This window comes from Podarcis liolepis, assembly GCF_965112155.1.
Source record: "Podarcis liolepis genome assembly, chromosome: 10".
In the NCBI taxonomy this organism is placed as follows: domain Eukaryota; kingdom Metazoa; phylum Chordata; class Lepidosauria; order Squamata; family Lacertidae; genus Podarcis; species Podarcis liolepis.
The window spans coordinates 44932194-44952488 of NC_139562.1; the positions used below are offsets into that span (position 1 = coordinate 44932194).

Genomic DNA, 20295 nt, shown 5'->3' on the forward strand with positions numbered 1-20295 from the left:
ACAAAATGGTCAAATAAAGTGAAAACAGGACAACCCCAAAGGGCATTTTCTTGATCAACTTTAATTCATCCATACATCTGATTCTAAAACCAGATTTAACAAATCTAGCCCTGTGGGCATTAGTGAAAAATGCAGCCTTTTAAAGTATCTGTTTAAACACCATTTGATTAGTATTCAGCCTTTGTAAAATATTTTTGTGTAGGAGAGATGGCCAAAGCAGGATCTAAAATGTGACATGTTGACACAGTTGCCAGAAGTAAAGTTTAAATTGCTTTAAGCGATTTCAGCATCTGTAGTTGAGATTTAAAAACCAAATTGCCTGGAGTTCTCTCCTTTCCACTGTGCAAGTGACAAATTCCAGACTTACAGCACAGCTCTGCATAAGTTTAACCTGTAAATCACATTCATTGGACCATGCAAACTTACATGGCAATAAGCCCCAATGGAATTTGTTGACTTCTGATTAGGGGCGGAGGAGAACTTTGATTCAGTACACATTTAAAGCCTTATCTACTACATTTGCCGTTGCCAAAGCAATATGAGAACCAAAACACATATATTCAACAAAATTCAGACTCGGCCAAACTTTGCAGTGCAGTTCTCCAACCAAATAATGTTTACACAATAATGAACGTGTTATGGAAAAGTGTGGATACAATAGCGAAAATACCGTATGAAAACACCTATATTTAGGGGAAATGCTTGCAAAAATGTGTACATTAGTTAGAACACACAAAATCATGTTTATTTGGAAAAACCTGCACTAAAAATGCGGATGAATTTTCATGAGAATTTTTTAGAAAAGATTCACAAATTGCCGCAGAAATGGGAAGAACTTAATTTAAGGTTGGAAAACTGAGAAACTGGGAGAACTGAAAAGGACAGATCCTTCCATCCTTACTTCTGAGTAAACCATGCATAGGATTGCACAGTCAAAGGAATTTTTTTATTATTATCACTGCCTACCTATAACGCAACACAAACTCTGAGAAGCCAAGACTCCTCTTTCCATAACTACTGCTCAGAAGAAGGGGAAATCCAGTTTGCAGTGAATAATTTGGGTTCTTCCGTTTCGTATTCGTCTGGTATCCTATTCCCTCCACTAAGAAATGTGCCATTGGAAGAGCACGGTAGGTGAGAACAATGATGCACATACAATTCTTAGAAAAGGGGGGCTGCTCTGGGAGGGACACTATCCCTGAGACAGCTTCACCTCCTGCTTCGCCTTCAGCTCCTTGAGAAAAATTCTAGTCCAGAGATTTAAATTACAATTCCATGCATTTTTAGCCCTGAGTTTAATGGGGTTTATTTGCAAGTACAGTGGTACCTTGGGTTCTCAAACTTAATCCATTCCGGAAGTCCATTCGACTCCTGAAACAGTTCAAAAACCAAGGCACGCCTTCCAATTGGCTGCAGGAGCTTCCTGCACTCAAGCAGAAGCCGCGTCAGACGTTCAGCATTTGAAAAACATTTGCCGATTTGTTTGACAACTAAGCCATTTGAGAACCACTGTAAGTGGCTACAGGGTTGCAACCTACGACTGCTTTCCTATGCCCACATAGAGATAAACACTGGTTCACTTCCAAGTTGATCAAAGAATTTCCAAGTCTTCTTTAACACTGCCTCTTCCCCCCTCCCCTCCTTGTCCAAATCAGTTGGACTCATTGCACCTAGGGCAGGTTTACTGGCGGGATGCAAACCGCTGTCAAAGCATTTCCCATTACTTGTGCTATTTTGCTTTGTGTGCAAATCCAACTCTGTTATTCCCGCGATCAAAGACGCAATAGAAAGCTGACATAAATACGTCTCCCAGAATCCACATCGGTTTGCTGCGGGGGCCGAGATCCAGAGCCTGAAAGCCACTGAGGCAAAAAGCTTCTCCTCCACTGGTTTGCTGTCACAGAAAAACAAACACTTCTGTTTGGGTGATGCTTTTCCACTAGTGTTTGAACCAGAGCTATTAGGCAGGGTGAGGCTGCTGCCTTGGGTGGCAGAAGCCACCCACGCAGAGAGTGCAAGATCTCACGTGATTTGGGGCGATATGTCACCCAAAATCAGTGCAATCTTGCCCAAAATCAATGCTGGTGGGGGCGCCACTTCTCCACCAGCTGCAGATACAGCACGACATGTGGCGGTGGGAGCATCAGCAGGGTAAAGCTGGTATTTCCCATTTCACCTTAAGTGGTGAAATGAGCCATGCCGTCCCTGGATTGAACCAAAACTGACATGCTTTCGTTTCATGAGCCTTTTGGCCTCTTCAAAATACATGCCCTCCCTCTGACAATTTTCCACACCCTTTGGCCAAAGGGTACAGGGATGTTTGTACAGGGGAAAGTGGCGAGAAGGCAGTGGGCACCCACTGTTAAAGGCAGTGCTCCTTTGGATACCAGCTGCTAGGGAGGCTCTTGAGAGACTTCTTACGCCCATCAGCTAGAAACCCACATTCCATATCAACACTCAGCCCACAAACACGCAACACAGCTCTTGCATCAGAAGACAGCAACCGTGAGAATTCAGATACATACCTTGATTATATACTGCTTTGAAGTTATTGTGTATTCTCTCTGCCCGATGGTAAAGGTTATCGGAGGCAGGCTGGAGAGTCTTCTGCAGTCTACAATAAACTGTAACAGAAATGAATTCCTCCACTTGAACTGGGGTTCTTACTGTCATTCACATAAACAGCGAAAGTGACCTATTGGTGTTGGTATGTTGGTGGGGAGAGCTGGCAGCTAGGAGACCTTTGACAAACTACAGTTCTCAGAATTCTTTGGGGGAAGCCACAACTCTTAAAGTGGTAGAAGACTGCTTTAAATGTATGGTGTGGATGAGACAAGGTAACACCAGAATCTTTGTTGCCCTTGCCCATAACATGAGAGTAGACAAACGTAACTTCCTATTTCTCTCAAATTTCAGCGAAGCATATTGCTAGCCTTGCCCAAAACTTCCCCCTTATTTTGACCTTTGATTCTTTTCCCCCCACAACTCAAAACAATATGTCCTGGACCACCATCATATCAACAGCTCTGGATTTTCTTTGAGGCTCTGCTGCCCCAAACATTCTGTTTACCTCGCCATGCGGTGCTGGATGGGCTCCGATTTTTTGTTGCAGTCGTATTATTTGTGAGGGTGGGCCAGTAATGAGAGAAGTACCCGAGTCTACAATGGCTGCACAGCCATCTTTGCATGCTGCTATCTGTCCCTGGATTTTCACGCTGTATTTTTATGGGGAGAAAAGAACAAAGATGAATACTCTTGATTGAATCAGGTTGCAAGCATGCAGGGGCATAGAGATGAGGAAAGCAAGCAAAGGTCGGCAATCAGTTAAAACATAACCTTTTAGAATCATTTCAGCAAAATTATCTTCTGAAAGATATTAAAATTTGCCTCTATATTATTCAACTAGTTCTAATTTTGAATATCTTAAAACAGTGCTGGGGGAACTGCGGTGTCTAGATTTTGCTGGGCTCCTAATATCAGGAGCTCCAAAGAGATTTTCTGGGCCAGGTATATGGCATGTGGGTTGGGTCATCCCCACACCCTGCAAAGACTGGCACAATATTTGCATAAAATTAGCAGTAAAATATATTTGTATTCAGACTGTTTTGCAAGGGGGTGGAGGAAACCCTCACAAAAATAATCAGGAGCCACACACAAGTAATAAGTTTGCCCAACAGGCATAATGTCCTCAGGTGAACTTTCCATCATAATTGTATTTCCATAATAGCCAAGGCTTAACCTGCTGAACAGCTGCCAGCCATTGTCTGGAGAAGGAACTTCCTGGTTCGTTTTAAAGGTCCTCTCTAGGACATGCATGATTCTACTATTTCTCTATAGTACCCAACAATCAAAGCTGTGAGTTGGCTCATTGGTTAAAAACACTGAAAGGTGAGAGCAAGCGCTTTTCTCCCAAAACAATTGCTTAAAATGGAGTCTGCACATTTTTTGCTCCATAAATCACATTCTACAAGGGCTTTGGTCCAAATACAACAAAACACACACACCCTCACTCTTTTGTGTTATTTGATCCAGAGATGCTTTCCTTTCCCAGTCCAAAGGTTTCTGGTTAATTTATTTTTCAAACTTACTTGTCCATATGAATTTTCCAATACTTTTGCTCAGTGACTGGAACCCAGTGAATGGACCCTTTGTAGAGAGAATGGTCAATGCCTCCAAATATCAACTCACCCCCATTCTCAGTGTTGCCTCCTCTAAAAGAAAAATGAAAAACTATTATTGGATAGGCAAGCATAAACACAGTTGTGGTTTGACAAGAAGTTGAATGAGGGTGTAAACCAGTTCAGCCTTCTCAGATATTTGTGTTTGTCTTGAAAGCTGCAAGTGTCCTAGGCTACTAACATACCATACATTCAAAGCATATTTAAAGCACATGACTTTCCTCAAATAAGCCTGGGAACAGGAATTAGATAAGGGTGGTGAAGATTGTAGCTCTGTGAGGGGTAACCTGCCGTTCCCATAATTCTCTGGGGAAAGCCATGGTTTAAATGTATGGTATGTGTGCAGCCATAGTCAAACCATGACGAGAGAATAGCGCGAATACAAAAACAGTATTTAATACTTCAGAACCATCAAGTCCAAATCTGAAAAGCAACTCAAATGGAGTTAAATGACATCAACAGAAACAACGAGCAGCCTCATATATCATAATATTTTTTTTAAAGATTGGCTTTGGTTGATCTTATTGACATCCAACACCCTTTTAGAATGTGGCTTGGTGGTTTTTTTGGGGGGGGGGTATTGTGTTTGGTTTGATTTTATATGTTGTGGTTTTGTTTGTGAACTGCCCTGAGACCTCCGGGTATAGGGCAGTGTAAAAATCGATTAAATAATAATAATAGAAGTTCATTAAAAATTACAGCCCTGACTGAAGTCCTTTAAAAGCTCACATATGAATATGTTCATTTTCTAACAAAAAGATGAAACAGAAATCTGCTACTAGGCCAGGTTCAAGGTTTCAGTACTAACATATACAGAACCAGGTTACTTGAGGGGTAGCCTTATCCATTACATATCCAGAAGATTTGTGTGGCCTGCAGGAAAGTTTCTCATGCAAGTTCCAAAGATCTCAGAAGCCAGCTCTGCAGCAACTCCCAGCAGGAATTTCAGTGTGGTTTCCCTGGTTCTGCAGAATTGCATTCCTGCTGAGATATGATAAGTGCCCACTATCTGCACTTTCTAGAAACAATTGGAGACATTTTTGTTCCAACGGGCTTTCCCAGCTGGATAAACAGACCTTTGTCATGAGTGTCTATTTTGTATTGTTTCCGTTTTGTTTTAAATGTATCAGCTGTTCTTTGTGTTTTTAACTGCTTTTGGATTTTTTAAATTTCCATTGAGACGATGATGTAGAAGGTGATTAATAAATTAACGTTCACAATTTTGATGATTATGATTATACTATAAGTAGGCCTCCTTACTGGATAATTGGCACCTTGTCTGAGGGCCCTCTAAAACTTGTGGCTGTCCCTGCCTTTCTCTGCTCACTGAAATCAAGCAGCAAGTAGATAAAATTTGTGAACCAGATTCCACTCCTGATGAATTGTGTGGAAAACATGTAGTACAGTGGTAGCTCGGGTTACAGACGCTTCAGGTTACAGACTCCGCTCACCCAGAAATAGTACCTCGGGTTAAGAACTTTACCTCAGGATGAGGACAGAAATCGCGCAGCAACAGACCTCCAGAACAAATTAAGTTCTTAACCCAAGGTACCATTGTACCAGAAATCTCACAATAACTGCAAAAATAAATATATATACTCAGAGCTTTTTTTTCTGGGGGTATGCAAGGGTACACATACCCCTAAACATTTTGTGAATCTTTGTACTTTTGTCCATTTACTGTATTTATTTTCCCCAATTTGAACTATAAAATGGTGGTGTTCTTGAGTCAAAATAAGAATACCTCAACATGTATTTTAGGGGGGGGGGAGCACCAAGTAAACCCTCCACAAATCTGAAGTCCCTAAGATGATTGGATGGCACCTTGTGCTCCTCTTTCTGGCAATTCCTGCAACCAAGCTGGTGCCAAGTGTGTTGCTCTGCTTTCCTTTGGACCACATCAGCAAGGCCAGAGGGATGGTGGTCTTGTCTAGGCAGCCCAGGACTCTCATACACAAAGCCCAGGCTTATGCCCCAGGGAAGTTACTTTGGTGTTGCTATCACAGTGGTTTGATTTACCCCAGAAGGCACACTCTATTGTCTCTCGAGACAGATGGATGACAACAGCAACAACAGCAGCAGCAGCAGCAGCAACAACAACAACAACAACAACAACAACAACAACAACAACAACAACAACAACAACAACATGAATATTTCACCAGAAACCATTTTGTGGAAAGGCTGGTTTGTGCCATCCTATCTTTTCACTCTCAAACACTGACCTGTTCAAGATGAAGGAAAATACAGGTTCCTCTATCAATTGTTGCCTCAGCATATTGTCGAATACTGGAAGTCCATGCAGCACTGACAACGATGGATATCCCAAGCCCAGCACCCCATCGAAGTGTGCAAAGGTAAAGGTCAGGTCAGGCTCATAGACGGACTCTCCAAAGTCTTGAGCCTCAATGGAAAGGTTGCTGAACTGGTTCATTGATTTGCCAAAGAGAAACAATATGAAAAACATGTAACCACATTATAGTTCAGGTTATTCAGTTCAAAGCAATTTCCTTCTTGAACCTTTTCAGGTTTGGTTTATGTCACAAAATTCTATAGTTTGGGCCTAAGTTTCCCTACTTCTGATGGAAAAAGCTTATCACACAACCTGATATTGAACCATATATGCCAGTAACTTTTTCCAGTTCCAGCAAAGATGAGAAAGAATGATAGTATTAATGCTATATCATCTGCATATAAGTTACTTTATAAGATAGTTGTGTGGTTTGTGTTCCCTTATCTTCAAAGAGACTTTGGTGAACTGGAACACATAAAACATGGACTGGATTTCCTTAACAATGCATTTTGAACTGAATTATTATAAAAGACATGTCCCAAATTATCCATGCCCTCATGTGTACTGCCAAGAACCCAACGAAATACAGAACGCTCGAAGGCAACCCTAGTAAGAGCTTCTCTCACCTGTACGGTGTCTTTGGCAGTGACGCCGATCAAACTCCCAGTCCCATATTGTAAATAAAACGGCTCCCCTACTTGCGCATAGGAGTATGACATAAATGACTCAAATCTCTTATGCATGCCTGTAAAAACAAAGGCCATTAGTAACCTCAGCAATAAACATGATTTCCCCCCAGGTTTAGGCCTAATTTTGATTAAATAATGAAAGCATTGCATTAATTAAAAGCAAAGCACTGCATTTTCTGTATGGATCTTCTATGTCATGGAAATGTGAAACGTGCATCCTGGGGCCAGAGTCCTTTGAGTTGCAATAGGTGAATACACCTGGAGGCTTCGCTTTCACTCTGATAAGTGGGGAAGATGCAGGTAGGCATCCTTTCCATTGTGACTAAAACAAATGGGGAAACCAACACAGAAGCAGCTCTTTGCATGCATTGGAACCTCCATGCCTGCAAGAGATCACTCAGATACCGAATTTGGCTGTTCCTTCTACTGGCATTGTGTGGTGTTACGGAAATTACGGGGGGGGGGCATATATTTGAAGTTGTTAAATGTTACAAATATTATGCCTGAATGTATCCTTTTGACTTGACAGCTCAGGGAAGATACCTAGCTTTATGAATCATATAAAATCAACCCCTTTGCCAAGTTTTCTCCATCCCAACGCCATTTTGCCCATGGAAAAAGGACTCTTTCCCCTGCCACCTCCCCAAGCTTGAAGACATGTTTACACACCTCCTACCCCAGGGAAATTCCCAGAGGTGACAATTGCTGGGCTCATTGTTCTCCAAGGGAAGCCAAATCTCATCACTAGACTTGCTTCAGGCTCCAGACGTGCAAAGGAAGTTGTATCGTACTTTTGGGTGGTGGGTATCTAAGATATGTTTGCCTATGCTAATCTTATACTTGGGTGTTGCCCTGATATATCTGTCTATGCTAATCCTGTGTAACCCTCCCCTTTTGTGACATGTTAGTGATGTAGCAATGATGTATTGATGATGCTGTGTGAACTGTATTCTGGGATATGGTGGGAAAGTCAATGTCACCCCCTGCTCTGGGTTCACTTGCTGCTGTTGAACCTGTTGCGCAACAATAAAGGATCTAAGTCTATTGACTGCTGATTTGCTCCAAATTGCTTGGCTGGAATTTACTTCTTTTACTGACCGCATGGACCCGCGGGGGACTTATACCCCAATGAGCTGGGCTGTTGAGTAGGCTCTCAACCCGGAATTTTCCTTAACAGTGGGCAATGTCTGGTGAAAGCTCAGGAACTCACAGGGGGTAGAAAAGATGGAAATGGATTACATCAGTGCCCTGCATACCTTTTTATGGCCCTCCCTGACTAAAATTCTGTGCTGCTTCCATCCCAATCAGCCATCTAAAATCTCCCTTTCCCTGTCTCCAATCCATTATTTCTCTCTATATATATTATTTGTACCCCACCCATCTTTTGGGGGGTGTGGGGCGGAAATAAACTTTAAATTATTTTCGTTTGGGTCTGGAGAATTCTGTGGTACACAAGGTTGAATATGTTTGAGATTGCTGCTGCTTTAAACCCGTTAAATGTCAAAATATTTCTTACTGCAAGCTTTACTGTAGCAACGAGCGGATGGGACCCAAAAATCGCTGGAGCCGGTGTCAAACACCACGGTGAATCGCTGAGGTGGAGTGCCAACACTCACCTCTCCATAGTACTGGGCCTAGGGGGGAAACAACCCATCAGTCCAATATTCAGTCACCTGACAGACAAGGTTAGGGGAGCTTCAGGTGGGTGATGGTGCCCATCAGGTGAACACAACGTTGGGTAGGTAGTTCCATTTTAGAAGCAGAGGTAACAACCCTCCAAGCCTAAACACTGAAAATAGAGGTGGGTCTGAAAAGTATACACCCAAAAAGCCAAGGTAAAGAGGTATGTCTTCAGCATTCACCAGAAGCTATCTAATCAAGGTGCCAGGCACAGCTCTTTTGGGAGGGATTACACATGTTACGTTAGTCACAAACCTGCCAATTTGGTGTTTGTCTTTTAAAGGAATTGCCAGCATTGGGTCCCAATCTGGACTGGGATTTTAGTGTGGTGCCAGAGGGCTTTAATCTTGTTTTCCTGCCATGGTCCCAATCCCCACACCAACAACAGGAGCTTTTTCTCTCTCTATACAAATTGGAGAAATGCTAGGATTCCCATTTGTATTAGGGAACCCACCATGGAAATTTTGCTTTTAAAAACAAAACCCTGCACTTAAAGGCACAGCTATGTTTCTAAATGACTTACTGAACAGAACTCTGAGCCATACCTTGCATGGGATGTTGTTCAAATTGGGGGAGGGAATGGTTTATTCAGAAATTCTTAACAAGCCCGATTAAGCTTTGCTTTCTTAAACATCCAAGTGAATTTAGAGACCAGGCAAAGAATCCTGGATGCCAAGACAGGATCAGCCCACTGATGAACTCCACAAGCTTATCAATCTTCCACTTCCATATCATCCCCTGGCAGCAGCACAGCCTCGTCTCACGTTCTATTTTTAGTATTTAAAAAAAAACAACCCATTCCTGGCATCTGCTGCAGAAGGTGAAGTGATCTTGTATTCCCAGAACAGGCTTTAACTGTTAATTTATATTTTTATTGCTTTAATTGGAAATGCATATTTTGCATATTTGTTTGACCCGGCAAATTTTAAAGAACGAAATAGGAGAAGCTACCATGGTGCTGTTCCTGGAGCAATTTCACTCTTTCCTGAGCAAACCAAGAGCCTTGTTTACAGCAGGGCTGGGGAACCTGTGATGCCCTAGACATGGTTGGGTTCCAATTTCCATCAGCCTCAGCCAGCACAGCCAATGGGCAGGGATGATGGGAGCTATAGTCCAGGAATGTCTGAAGCAGGTGGTGCTGTGGTCTAAACCACTGAGCCTCTTGGACTTGCCAATCAGAAGGTCGGCGGTTCGAATCCCTGTAATGGGGTGAGCTCCCATTGCTCTGTCCCAGCTTCTGCCAAACTAGAAGTTCGAAAGCATACCAGTGCAAGTAGATAAATAAGTACAGGTGTGGTGGGAAGGTAAACGGTGTTTCCATGCACTCTGGTTTCCATTGCACCAGAAGCTGTTTAGTCATGCTGGCTGCATGACCCAGAAAGGTGTCTGTGGACAAACGCCGGCTCCCTTGGCCTGAAAGTGAGATGAGCGCTGCAACCCCATAGTTGCCTTTGACTGGACTTAACCGTCCAGGGGTCCTTTACCTTTACCTTTTTATTTCTGGAATGTTTGAAGGGCCACAGGTTCCCCAGCCCTCGTTGACACATTTGAAGCAACATGGGTCAGCAACTGCAAGGGAGCAAGTCCCTCTATTGCTATTGACAATTAACAATTTTATATGCATATACAGTGGTACCTCAGGTTACAGACACTTCAGGTTACAGACTCTGCTAACCCAGAAATAGTACCTCGGGTTAAGAACTTTCCTTCAGGATGAGAACAGAAATTGTGCAGCAGTGGCGCAGCAGCAGTGGGAGGCCCCATTAGCTAAAGTGGTGCTTCAGGTTAAGAACAGTTTCAAGTTAAGAACGGACCTCCAGAATGAATTAAGTTCTTAACCCGAGGTACCACTGTACATACACACACATATGCCTGTATATATAATAGTGGGGCCACGAGACTCCTGGTTGCTTTTGCTTTAACAGACCTTCATGGCCAGGTGTGCCAACTCTAAAGGGTGGAGGTGTCATCAGCACCCTCAATATTTATTAGCAGGGGCCTCAGCGCCCCCAATATTGAGGGGGTGGAGGAGGCCAAACCGCCAAGCCGAGTGTGGCACAGCATCAAAGGCAGCCTCCTCCTGAGTGTGAGAGAGGAGCAGGTGTTGGGCAAGGCCTCCTCCCGACGATGCACACACAACACATGACACAACACGGGTTGCAAAATTCACTGGCATGTCACACATGGACCGCATCGCGGCACTGCTGGCCCTCCAATCTTTGGCTCAAGGCAGCGCCTTTGTTGACAGATACCTCAAAACATAGTTAAAACAAAATGAAAACATTTGTGGCCTCACAAGGAAACTGTTAAAGGAAACTGTTTTCCATCTCGTCGTGTTCCTTTTCTACAGCAGTTTGAGGAAAGAGTTGCTTTTACCACACCTCTCATCCAGTGGATTTACCTCACGATCCCTTTCTCCTCATTTTCTTGCACAGTCCCTTTTGAAGGACCTGCTCTAAGTCCAGCCACCTCCTCAAGTAAACAGGATCAGAATTAAAACGAGAACCACTCACAAATCCTTAGACAAGAATCCTGATAGCTATTCTGCTCAAATGGTTAGCACAGAGGGAGTCAACATGGTGCCCCCCCCTGATTTTGGAGGAATACAGCTCCCACCAGCCCCAGGCAGTGTGGTCAACAGTCAGGGATGATGGAAGTAGTAGTCTAGCAACATCTGGATGGCACCACATTGCCAATGGTACGTTAAATGATAAAACCAACCTTCCTTCTCTTTGCAGTTTATGGGGAATAAATGTTTCCTAGAATTGGGAATTTACATATGGAGCCTCTATTATATTTTAAGAAAACATAAAGAGTCAGTTGTTGCTTATTTAAGGCATGTGCTTTAATTCCTAATTGTCCTGGGAGTGAACAGGTGGTTTAAATTTGGAATCTGATTTAGGTTTACTTTACAATACAACAATAATGTTTCTGGTATGGTCTGTGCTACTAACAGCTCTATAAATATTGGCTTAATAGGTTCCAAGTGCAGCGATTTTACTAAGAGACAGATGGACATATACTTTGAGCAATGGATGTTTGCTGACATTTTTTAGTTACTTCTTTTATAGACATTTACAGACTATTTTATATGTTGAAATCTGCCTTGTTATTTTATGAAGCAGCCTTGTTATTTCATGAAAGAGCAGGTTATCAGTCTTCAAATAAATCAATCAGTGAGCAACATCTGTCCTATGAGCTTTCATCCCATTATTATGCAGTGACATACTCACATTCATGTAATCATAGAGCCTTTCTGTTGCAAGTCCCTGTGACAAATTAATATCTGAAGGGAGACAGTGCGGGTACCTCTGAACAAAAATGTCAGGTTGGCGGTCTTCAAGAAGCTTATGCAGCTCTCCTCTTTTACGGAGTTTTCCTCTGATAGATTCAAATCGCGTTAGAGGGATCCTGGGCGGATGACATGAATGCATGTTTGGTGTGGCATGCAATGGACAATGAAATCCCAGAAAAACCAAAACTAGGACTAGGACTAGTATGTTTTTTCTAGGGTGGTTTCACCAATATTTTTGCTCTGGTACGTACCATGTTAACTTTGCCTAGCTTAGGATAGAAATCAACATAGTGCTAATAAGATAATTCTTCAAGCATTTCTGCCCGCCAGATGGAACAACCGTCCTTCTCCTCCCCACATGTGTTGTTCTGGGGTTTCCCCGACCCTCCAAAATGAATTGAGGAAGTGCAGGGGGAGAAGAGGAGGGAAAGCTCTTCTGAGCTATCGCAAGTCCTTGCACTGGCTTCCGCTAGTGCACCAGTTGAGTTGAATCCGGCCCTTAGAGTGTTATAAAATTACTTGGTAGATGTTGAGGCCTGGAATGGGCGAACATGTCCATTTTGGGTTTCCCTCAGTTTTCTAATCTTAAATACCACATTTCTGCATCAGTTTGCGATTTAAAAAAAAAAAATCCTCATGAAAATTTGCCAACATTTTAGCGAAAATCTCTCCTGTGTACATTTTTAGATGCACATACCAATATGCACATGTTTATATGTTATTTTCACTAATATGTGCACCCTTTACCATTGTATAGGCACTTTTATGTACATTACTTGACTGGAGAACTGCACTGAAAAAGCTGGCTGAGAATATTGGAGGATAGCTGTTATTCGGTTCGCATCTTGTTTCAGAAAACACAAAGTTGGTTAGCTCACTTTTAAGTGCCAATGGAATCAAGTTTCTCCGCCTTTCCTATTTGAGGTACATGAGCCACTGCTAGTCTGTGTAGTACTGGACTAGATAAATAGCCTGAATTTGTATAAAACATCGTCCTAAGAACTGAAATGAACATAAATTGTGAATGTGGTATTATGCCTTCCTATCATTGGGACTTGCTGCAGGGGAAATGTTTCCATGAATTTTGCCCAGGGTTTGAGTCTAGTGCCATCTTGTAGCAAATACCTTTCTATAACATGCCAACACCAAAAGTTTCTTTTTTATATATATAAAAAAAGCTTCTAAAGTAATTAACAAGACTCCTTTTTACAAAAACATGGGCCCACTGCTAAGAACACACTGAAAATATATGAAATACTTCCTTACCTTACTACAGCTGTGATGCACGGAATATAAACCAGAGCTGCTAAGAGAACCCTCATGGCTTCAGCTGGAAGTGGAAATAAAGCTGGCTTTTCTTCTCTCTATCTCTTTTATATACTTTGCTGGATCACAACCAGCTGTTTGCGGGGTCAGTCAACGACTGCAGGTCAGTTGCTTGGCAGGACATTTGTAATGTGCTGGACAAGGACCCACCAATTTGTGTAAATACTGCAATCTGTTACAACATGGATGGGGAACTGGTGGCCCTCGGGATGCTGTTGGACTCCAACTCCCATCCACCCCAGCCAGCATTGCCAATAGCCAGGGATGCTGGGAGTTTGAGTTCAGGGACATCTAGGGGACCACACGTTCCCCACCCCTGCATTAGAACACTCAAACAAGGGAGTGATGGAGGCAGGTAGTAGCAGAGCATGTGGTAGAGCTTGACGTTGGTGTGCTTGCTTACCTGAATGGGGCTGAGGTGCCAATAAGGGCGAGACTGTGCAGTTGCACTGACAGGAGTGCTGGGCCGGCAGGGATGCTCCCACTGGTGCAACCAACCTACCCCAACCTTGCCACTATTGCCCTGCCCCAGTGCTCTCCAAATAAGGAGCAGTGACAGAGGTGGATTTAGGGAAGCGCGACTGGTTCACCCACACTAGTGAGAGGGTGCTGCAGGGGACTGAAACAATGACTTATAATGAAAGTCGAGAGATGTGGATGGAGGTGCTAAATTTTGTTGTGTTGCGCAGGGCGCCATTGAAATTTGAAAATCTGCCTCTAGTAGACTCCGTTGTAAGGAGGTTGGCTGTGTCTCACCACACATGCCTTAAGAATAATGAGTCTTTCTCAGTGTGGACTAAGTAATTATAAGCCAGGTCTTACCATGACCCAGGTCTTCATAGGTGAACCTATGCAATTCAAAGCACTATAGAAAAATGGTAAATGGGCTCATCTGAAAGATTCAGCACCATAACAAGCAATTTGACCTTTCCTTATGTCACCAGATTTTTCTCATTAGCTGTTACTGAATTAGTTTCATTTAACCTCTCCCCAGGGACTCGGGTGGCGCTGTTGGTTAAACCACAGAGCCTAGGACTTGCCAATCAGAAGGTTGGCGGTTTGAATCCCACGACGGGGTGAGCTCCCGTTGCTCGGTCCCTGCTCCTGCCAACCTAGCAGTTTGAAAGCAGGTCAAAGTGCAAGTAGATAAATAGGTACTGCTCTGGCAGGAAGGTAAACAGCGTTTCCGTGCGCTGCTCTGGTTCACCAGAAGGCGGCTTAGTCATGCTGGCCACATGACCCAGAAGCTGTACGCCGGCTCCCTCAGCCAATAAAGCGAGATGAGCACCGCGACCCCAGAGTTGGTCATGACTGGACCTAATGGTCAGGGGTCCCTTTACCTTTTAACCTCTCCCCAAGGCAGCAGGTGCAAAGCTTGCACTCTAAGGCTGTGTAGGCACTATATACCTTTAAACCCCACTTGAAGCACATTCTTTCCCTCGAAGGATTCTGGTTGCTGTAGTTTACCCCTCACGGAGCTATAATTCCCAGCACCTCATAAACAAACGACAGGGTCCAGAATTCATGGAGAGAAAGAATGTGCTTCAAAGGTACAGGGTGTCTGCAGTCCAATTCATCAGTTCAAGTTATTCCTACAAAATATATTGGAGATGGGGAACCTCATTCCTGGGGGCCACATCCATCCCTCCAGATAGGCTGTCTCCAGTTTGCACCTCCTCCTCCTCCTCAGCCACACAGCCTCTCCCCATGCCATGCCTCTCACTAGCCCTCTTTTGCACCCTCCTGGAGCTCAAGTGCGTCCTTGAACTCTGGCAATGCATCTTCCTTACCTCTGGCCCTCCCCATCATTGGCATGTGGCCCCCAGAAGGCTGCATGGAAAGGAATGTGGCCCTCTGAAAAAGCTTCCCTACTCCTGACATATATAACATGGAGTTGAGTAATCCTTGTGTCAAAAACTGTTGCTCAATGGCTCCGGCCTTTGGCTTGCACATCTAACGCAAGCAGATTTGCAAAGACTTCAGGGCAAGCCCAGTGAGTAATAGAGACTATACAGGTTCGTCCCTTAGGGAAAGTGGCTCACTGCCCCACCAAACCCAAACCTGGCTGGCTGCTTGCTTACAACTATAGCCCAAGGGGTAGCATTGCCTATCACTTCCCTCCTCCTCCCCAGTTTCTCTCTTCCCATTGTAAAACTCAGCAGGACATGGATGGGGTCCAAACGAATTTAGCTGGCTCTGTTTGTCATTGGCTGTGGCTCCACTTCCTGTTGGCCTCCCTGCCTTGCACTCCAGCAGTCCCAATGGGCACCAGTGGATGGAGTCACTACATGACCATTTGGGGACACAACCCAAGTTGAATCAGGATTCAGTCAACACTCACATCTGATCATATGCAGAGGGCTACGTGAATCAGTTCTTGTTCTCTTGCAGACAAAGGTGCAACTACTGTCTGTCTCAAGACTTTCACCTCTGAGAGGCAGAGCATCCTACATTAACTGGTCTTCACCCCCCCCCCATCACTCATTAAGGTCCTCAAAGTCCAGACTCTAGGCTATTTTTTCATTGCCTTGATCTCATTAGCCCACTGCAAGGAGACTTTGGCTTACCAACATAGTCACAAGGTGCAGCAATCTAAGGTCATTGTGATCTGCATTGATAAGGCTAGATTAATAGTTAAACTGTGAACCAGAGTTTTTACCCCATAATATATTTAAGTAAGCCCTAAATATGTACCTTAACAACAAATAAATGTAAATAAGCATTCTGCATCCAGAAATAGCAAAATGTCATATAAATCAATGTTCAAGTTAAGCAGTAGGATTTTCCTAATTGTGCCATGAAATTTGAAACCATCCATTTGGGGTCAAATTAGATGTTAAAGGTGTCTTTGAAACCCATGCTTGACTCCCACATATTTTTTAAGCAAAAGCAGCCAATGGAGTCCAATTCAGTTCAGGTTTGTGGTACAGGTGTAGGGTGGTTTACATCAGGTATACTAAAGCAGTAGCACCTATCCGGAACGGGAACCTGTCACAGTTTCAGGCCAACAAGAATTGCTTGGCTGATGGTTGAACCCTGACTGAGCCCTTCAGCTTGTGCCAGAGGGCATAATATGTTACTTGCAATGAATAAACACTTACAGTAGATGACATTTACATAAATGAGTACTGAACATGCCTCTCTCTCATGTTACTAGCATAAAGCACCATTAGACCAGAGCCTTTAGAGTAGAGAGCATGCTAAGGGGAACATTGGGACTGTTTTGGAAAATATGTCTGATTAACCGCTGTGCAATCTCAGAACTTCACCTCGGTGTTTTCTGCTGCTTTTGAGCACGAGAGCTATTCCAAGGCAGTGCCTGTATTTCTCATCAGCAGACACTCATTCAGTTATCAGGAACATTTCAGGGCTCTTGAGATTCATGATTGTTGCTATGTGGACCATATATATTACAGCAAGGAGGAGGGAACAGCACACAAAATAGAAGCCAGGCAGCTTCCCTGCTCCATAAGCCTGATTCACTGGCTAGCGAAGAACCAATGTAACTTTCCAAAGTTGTTAGGATGGGCAACGCTTTCCGAACAGCCATTGCTTTCTTCCCATCAGATGCCTGCCAGAAATACATCCTGGGAGACCTTGAAGAGATGCCAATTGATAAAATGTTGGATCTGAGCAGCAGGCAGGTGAGGAGGTTCCCGCTGCACGTTTGTTCTTTCAGGGAACTGGTCAAATTGTACCTGAGCGACAACAATCTGAATCATCTGCCCTCTGAGCTAGAACAGCTGCAGAACCTACAGATCTTGGCACTGGATTTCAACAATTTCCAAACGCTTCCCCCGGTGGTGTGCACCTTGAAGCAGCTGTGTATCCTTTACCTGGGCAACAACAGACTCGGAGACCTGCCTGTGGAGCTGCGCCAGCTGCAGAACCTGAAGACGCTCTGGATCGAGTCCAACTGTTTGTATCACCTGCCCAACGTGGTGTGTGAGTTGAAGCAACTCAAGACGCTGCACGCCGGCTCCAATGCACTGCACTCCCTCCCTGCGCAGCTGTGGTATCTGAAGGACCTGCGCAGCATCTGGCTCTCAGGCAACCTGCTGCCTGAATTCCCCCCCGTGTTGCTTCACATGCCATTCCTGGAAATTATCGACGTCGACCGCAACGTCATCACTTACTTCCCCAGTCTCGTGCACCTGAGCAGCTTGAAGCTGGTGATCTATGACCACAACCCCTGCAGAAACGCACCCAAGGTAGCCAAGGGGGTGCATAGGGTTGGGAGGTGGTCTGAGGAAAGCCCCGAACCTAGGAAACGATCTGGTATGGATAGGGACAAAGGATCTGAGGACATCGACTCCATTCTCCCTCCTCCAGGCCATCTCAGTCTAGCCGAGTGACAAAAATTTCCACTAGAGTGCAGAACTTGTAAGTTTGCCACAGGAGCCTTCTCAGCCAGGGTGTTCCATCTCCAGATAAAGATGAGAATATCTGGACTGTTTTCACAGGCTGTATAATCCAGTGTAAAGCTGCATGTGCTTGATTTCACTTGATTTCTACGGTATTGTGTGCATGTCCAGCTTGGTGAGTAATTTAAATACCTAGAATTAGCAAGATAAACTCTGAACTGTGACAGCCAGCTAACATACCCCTTCTGATACCTGCAGCTCTTCTACAGAATTCAGATGGAATAAAACCTAGTACACATTATAATAAAATCTTTGAGAAAGGGGGAAAGTAATCAATTTAAAGATAAAAATGCAGGTGCCTTGCCTTCTGTAAAATTAAAACTAATGCTATAGCACTAGCTCTGTGGTATTAAAGAAATTGTATGTATTTTGAAGGCACTTTGAAGATATTTCATCCTGCAAATGTATCTAGTACAGCCAAACAGGGAAAATCTTTGCATTTATCCTGGTTTTGTGTGTAAATGAGAACTTTTAAGTTGGGGTTCACCAGTTACAAATCTAACTACATGGAGTCTATCTGCATACCAGCTTGAGCGCTGCTCAGGGAAATGTAGCGTGTAGATAGATAGGAGAGATAGGACCCCTAGCATAGTGTTCAGCACCATCAGTCTCTGGGGAAGCCATGACTGATAGAAATGCAAGATTTATAGATATGCCATTAGAATAGTTTGTTTCCATTTAACTATTTAACCTGGTGTTATCCAATTAACGAAGTACTGCAGACCCCATTTTTCAATAGTCAAGCTAATGACCCTACTTTTGAAAATGTAGATATCTCTGCGGTACTTTTTGCTATGTGAATGGTACCACGGACCAATTGGGAACCACCGCTTTAGCCTATTATACATGCCTAACAAGTTAGAGGAACTATGCAGTTAGTTGTTTTACCTTTTAAATTAAAAGACATGCAATATGTTGGATGTAATCCTAAGTAAAGCTTTTTATTATTTCATTGCAAACTATTTCTCCTCCAACTTTCCAAGCGATTTCAGAACTCTGAAAGTAGACTATAGCCTACAAAAGCTCATGCCACAAGACATGTGTTCACAGTTACAGTACCACAGCACTCTATCATTTGCTGCAGTCACCAATACGGTTACTTCTTCCAGATTTTTTTTTTTAACATGCCAGCTAGAAATTAACTTTTATTGTCTTGAGGAAGTCATGTAGTTGAACCTCCAATTCCAGCAAAAACAGTGAGGGTTCAGATTACTTCCTCCTTGCCGAGATGTGATAAGCACACAACTAGCTAAGGTTTAGTGGCCTGTATTATCTTCATGCAGTGTTTAATAAAAGAATCACACAGGATGACATTTTAAAATACTAGCAATAAACTTTGCTTTCATGATCAGCCACTTGCATATTATCTGAATTGTGCTCACAAGGTCTTTCCAATAAAAAGCGCACACTCCGGTACTATACCGAGGTACCGTATTTTTCGCTCTATAACACGCATCTGACCATAACACGCATGTAGTTTTTAGAGGAGGAAAACGAGGAAAAAATATTCTAAATGAAACAGTGGATGTATGATTTTTATGGTTCATGCTGTGGCCACAGACATGTGATCTGACAGTGAGCTTGGGGTAGCCCAATGCAAAAATCCTGAGGATCCATGTGGATCCGTGCTTTATAACCACGTTTTAAGTGGGGAGGGAAGGAAAAGAACTCAAGGGACAAGGAGCTTTTCCACGGGGAGGAGGGAGGGAAAGAGCACTATTGCTTTAAAGGTATACTTAAGGTATTTGCCCTGTGCCTGGGTTTTTTTTCCATTTAACAGTTTACAGCCTTTTCCTTCCGCTCCTTGTTTTGAGGCGGAATAGATTTGAGCAAGTGAGGAGGACTTGGATTGCAAGGGATTTGCCATTAGCTGTGGAAAAGTGCTCCTCCTTGCAGCCTGAATGATAAGCAGCAGCAATAGAATGGAGCACAAAAAAGCGGTAGGGGCACTAGGACCCAGACAATGCTCAAATCTATCCTGCCTGAAAACAAGCTGCTCCATCCCAGCCGATCAGCTGAGACGCGGGGATTTGCGAAGTTTTCCCCTCTCCCTCATTCCCTCCCCAGCCTTTTTTTTTACTTCCTGGTTTTCACTGCGTGGCTCAGAGCTCGAGGTTGGTTTTATTTTACTGCTGGTTGCTTAAATTTTATCTTTCCTGCCGTCTCTCTGCAGCCTCATCGCTCTGTTTAGAGAGCGCGCAGACCTTTGCTAGCGTCTGTCTCTCCTCCCGTGTAAGCGGCTGCTGCCGGCTTTGCTGCTATGGCTCTCCTTCCCTCCCTCCTTTCTGGCTCCAGGTCGCTTTAAAGAAAGCAAAGTGAGAGCCTCGTAGAGCGTGTAAGTGGCTCCCGCTTTGCCTGACTGGGGGCAGCCATGGCTCTGATCCGTGCATTCACTCCTTAACACGCACAG

General features: G+C 43.8%; 2 protein-coding genes and 1 long non-coding RNA gene across 4 annotated transcripts in view; 2 read left to right on the plus strand and 1 right to left on the minus strand.

Annotated features, from left to right (window-relative positions):
* Positions 1 to 8894, plus strand: part of LOC310687984 — a 159575-nt gene extending 150681 nt beyond the window's left edge. Inside the window, exon 3 of the long non-coding RNA XR_014516710.1 lies at positions 8883 to 8894. This is a non-coding gene — a long non-coding RNA (uncharacterized lncRNA). The remainder of the gene's footprint in view (positions 1 to 8882) is intronic.
* Positions 1588 to 12094, minus strand: LOC310687884 (cathepsin E-A-like). Of its 2 annotated transcripts, XM_083463754.1 has the most exons (8): positions 12074 to 12094; positions 8677 to 8794; positions 7098 to 7216; positions 6404 to 6603; positions 4089 to 4211; positions 3071 to 3215; positions 2526 to 2624; positions 1588 to 1894 (listed from the first exon to the last, which is right to left on the minus strand). In XM_083463754.1, exons 1-8 carry the CDS (start codon positions 12077 to 12079, stop codon positions 1730 to 1732), a joined length of 975 nt encoding a protein of 324 aa, XP_083319880.1. In that variant the 5' UTR covers positions 12080 to 12094; the 3' UTR covers positions 1588 to 1729. The 2 variants fall into 2 exon arrangements, with proteins under 2 accessions (XP_083319880.1, XP_083319881.1); XM_083463755.1 differs by lacking the exons at positions 8677 to 8794; positions 12074 to 12094 and adding an exon at positions 7704 to 7732.
* Positions 12095 to 16887: 4793 nt separating this feature from the next.
* On the plus strand, positions 16888 to 19236 carry LRRC10 (leucine rich repeat containing 10). Its single transcript, XM_083463764.1, has one exon. The coding sequence runs from the start codon at positions 16986 to 16988 to the stop codon at positions 17814 to 17816; it is 831 nt and encodes a 276-aa protein (XP_083319890.1). The 5' UTR covers positions 16888 to 16985; the 3' UTR covers positions 17817 to 19236.
* The last annotated feature ends 1059 nt before the right edge of the window (positions 19237 to 20295 follow it).

What these genes read in the sequence shown, in the direction of transcription:
- LOC310687884 (XM_083463754.1), bottom strand. An exon ending in TGGAAAATTCATATGGACAA is followed by an intron (nt 3,216 to 4,088) that starts GTAAGTTTGAAA and finishes ATAAAAATACAG; the next exon opens with CGTGAAAATCCAGGGACAGA. An exon ending in CAAAGCAGTATATAATCAAG is followed by an intron (nt 1,895 to 2,525) that starts GTATGTATCTGA and finishes TTTCTGTGACAG; the next exon opens with CAAACCAGTGGAGGAGAAGC.
- LRRC10 (XM_083463764.1), top strand. Translation starts at nt 16,986, where the DNA reads ATGGGCAACGCTTTCCGAACAGCCATTGCTTTCTTCCCATCAGATGCC.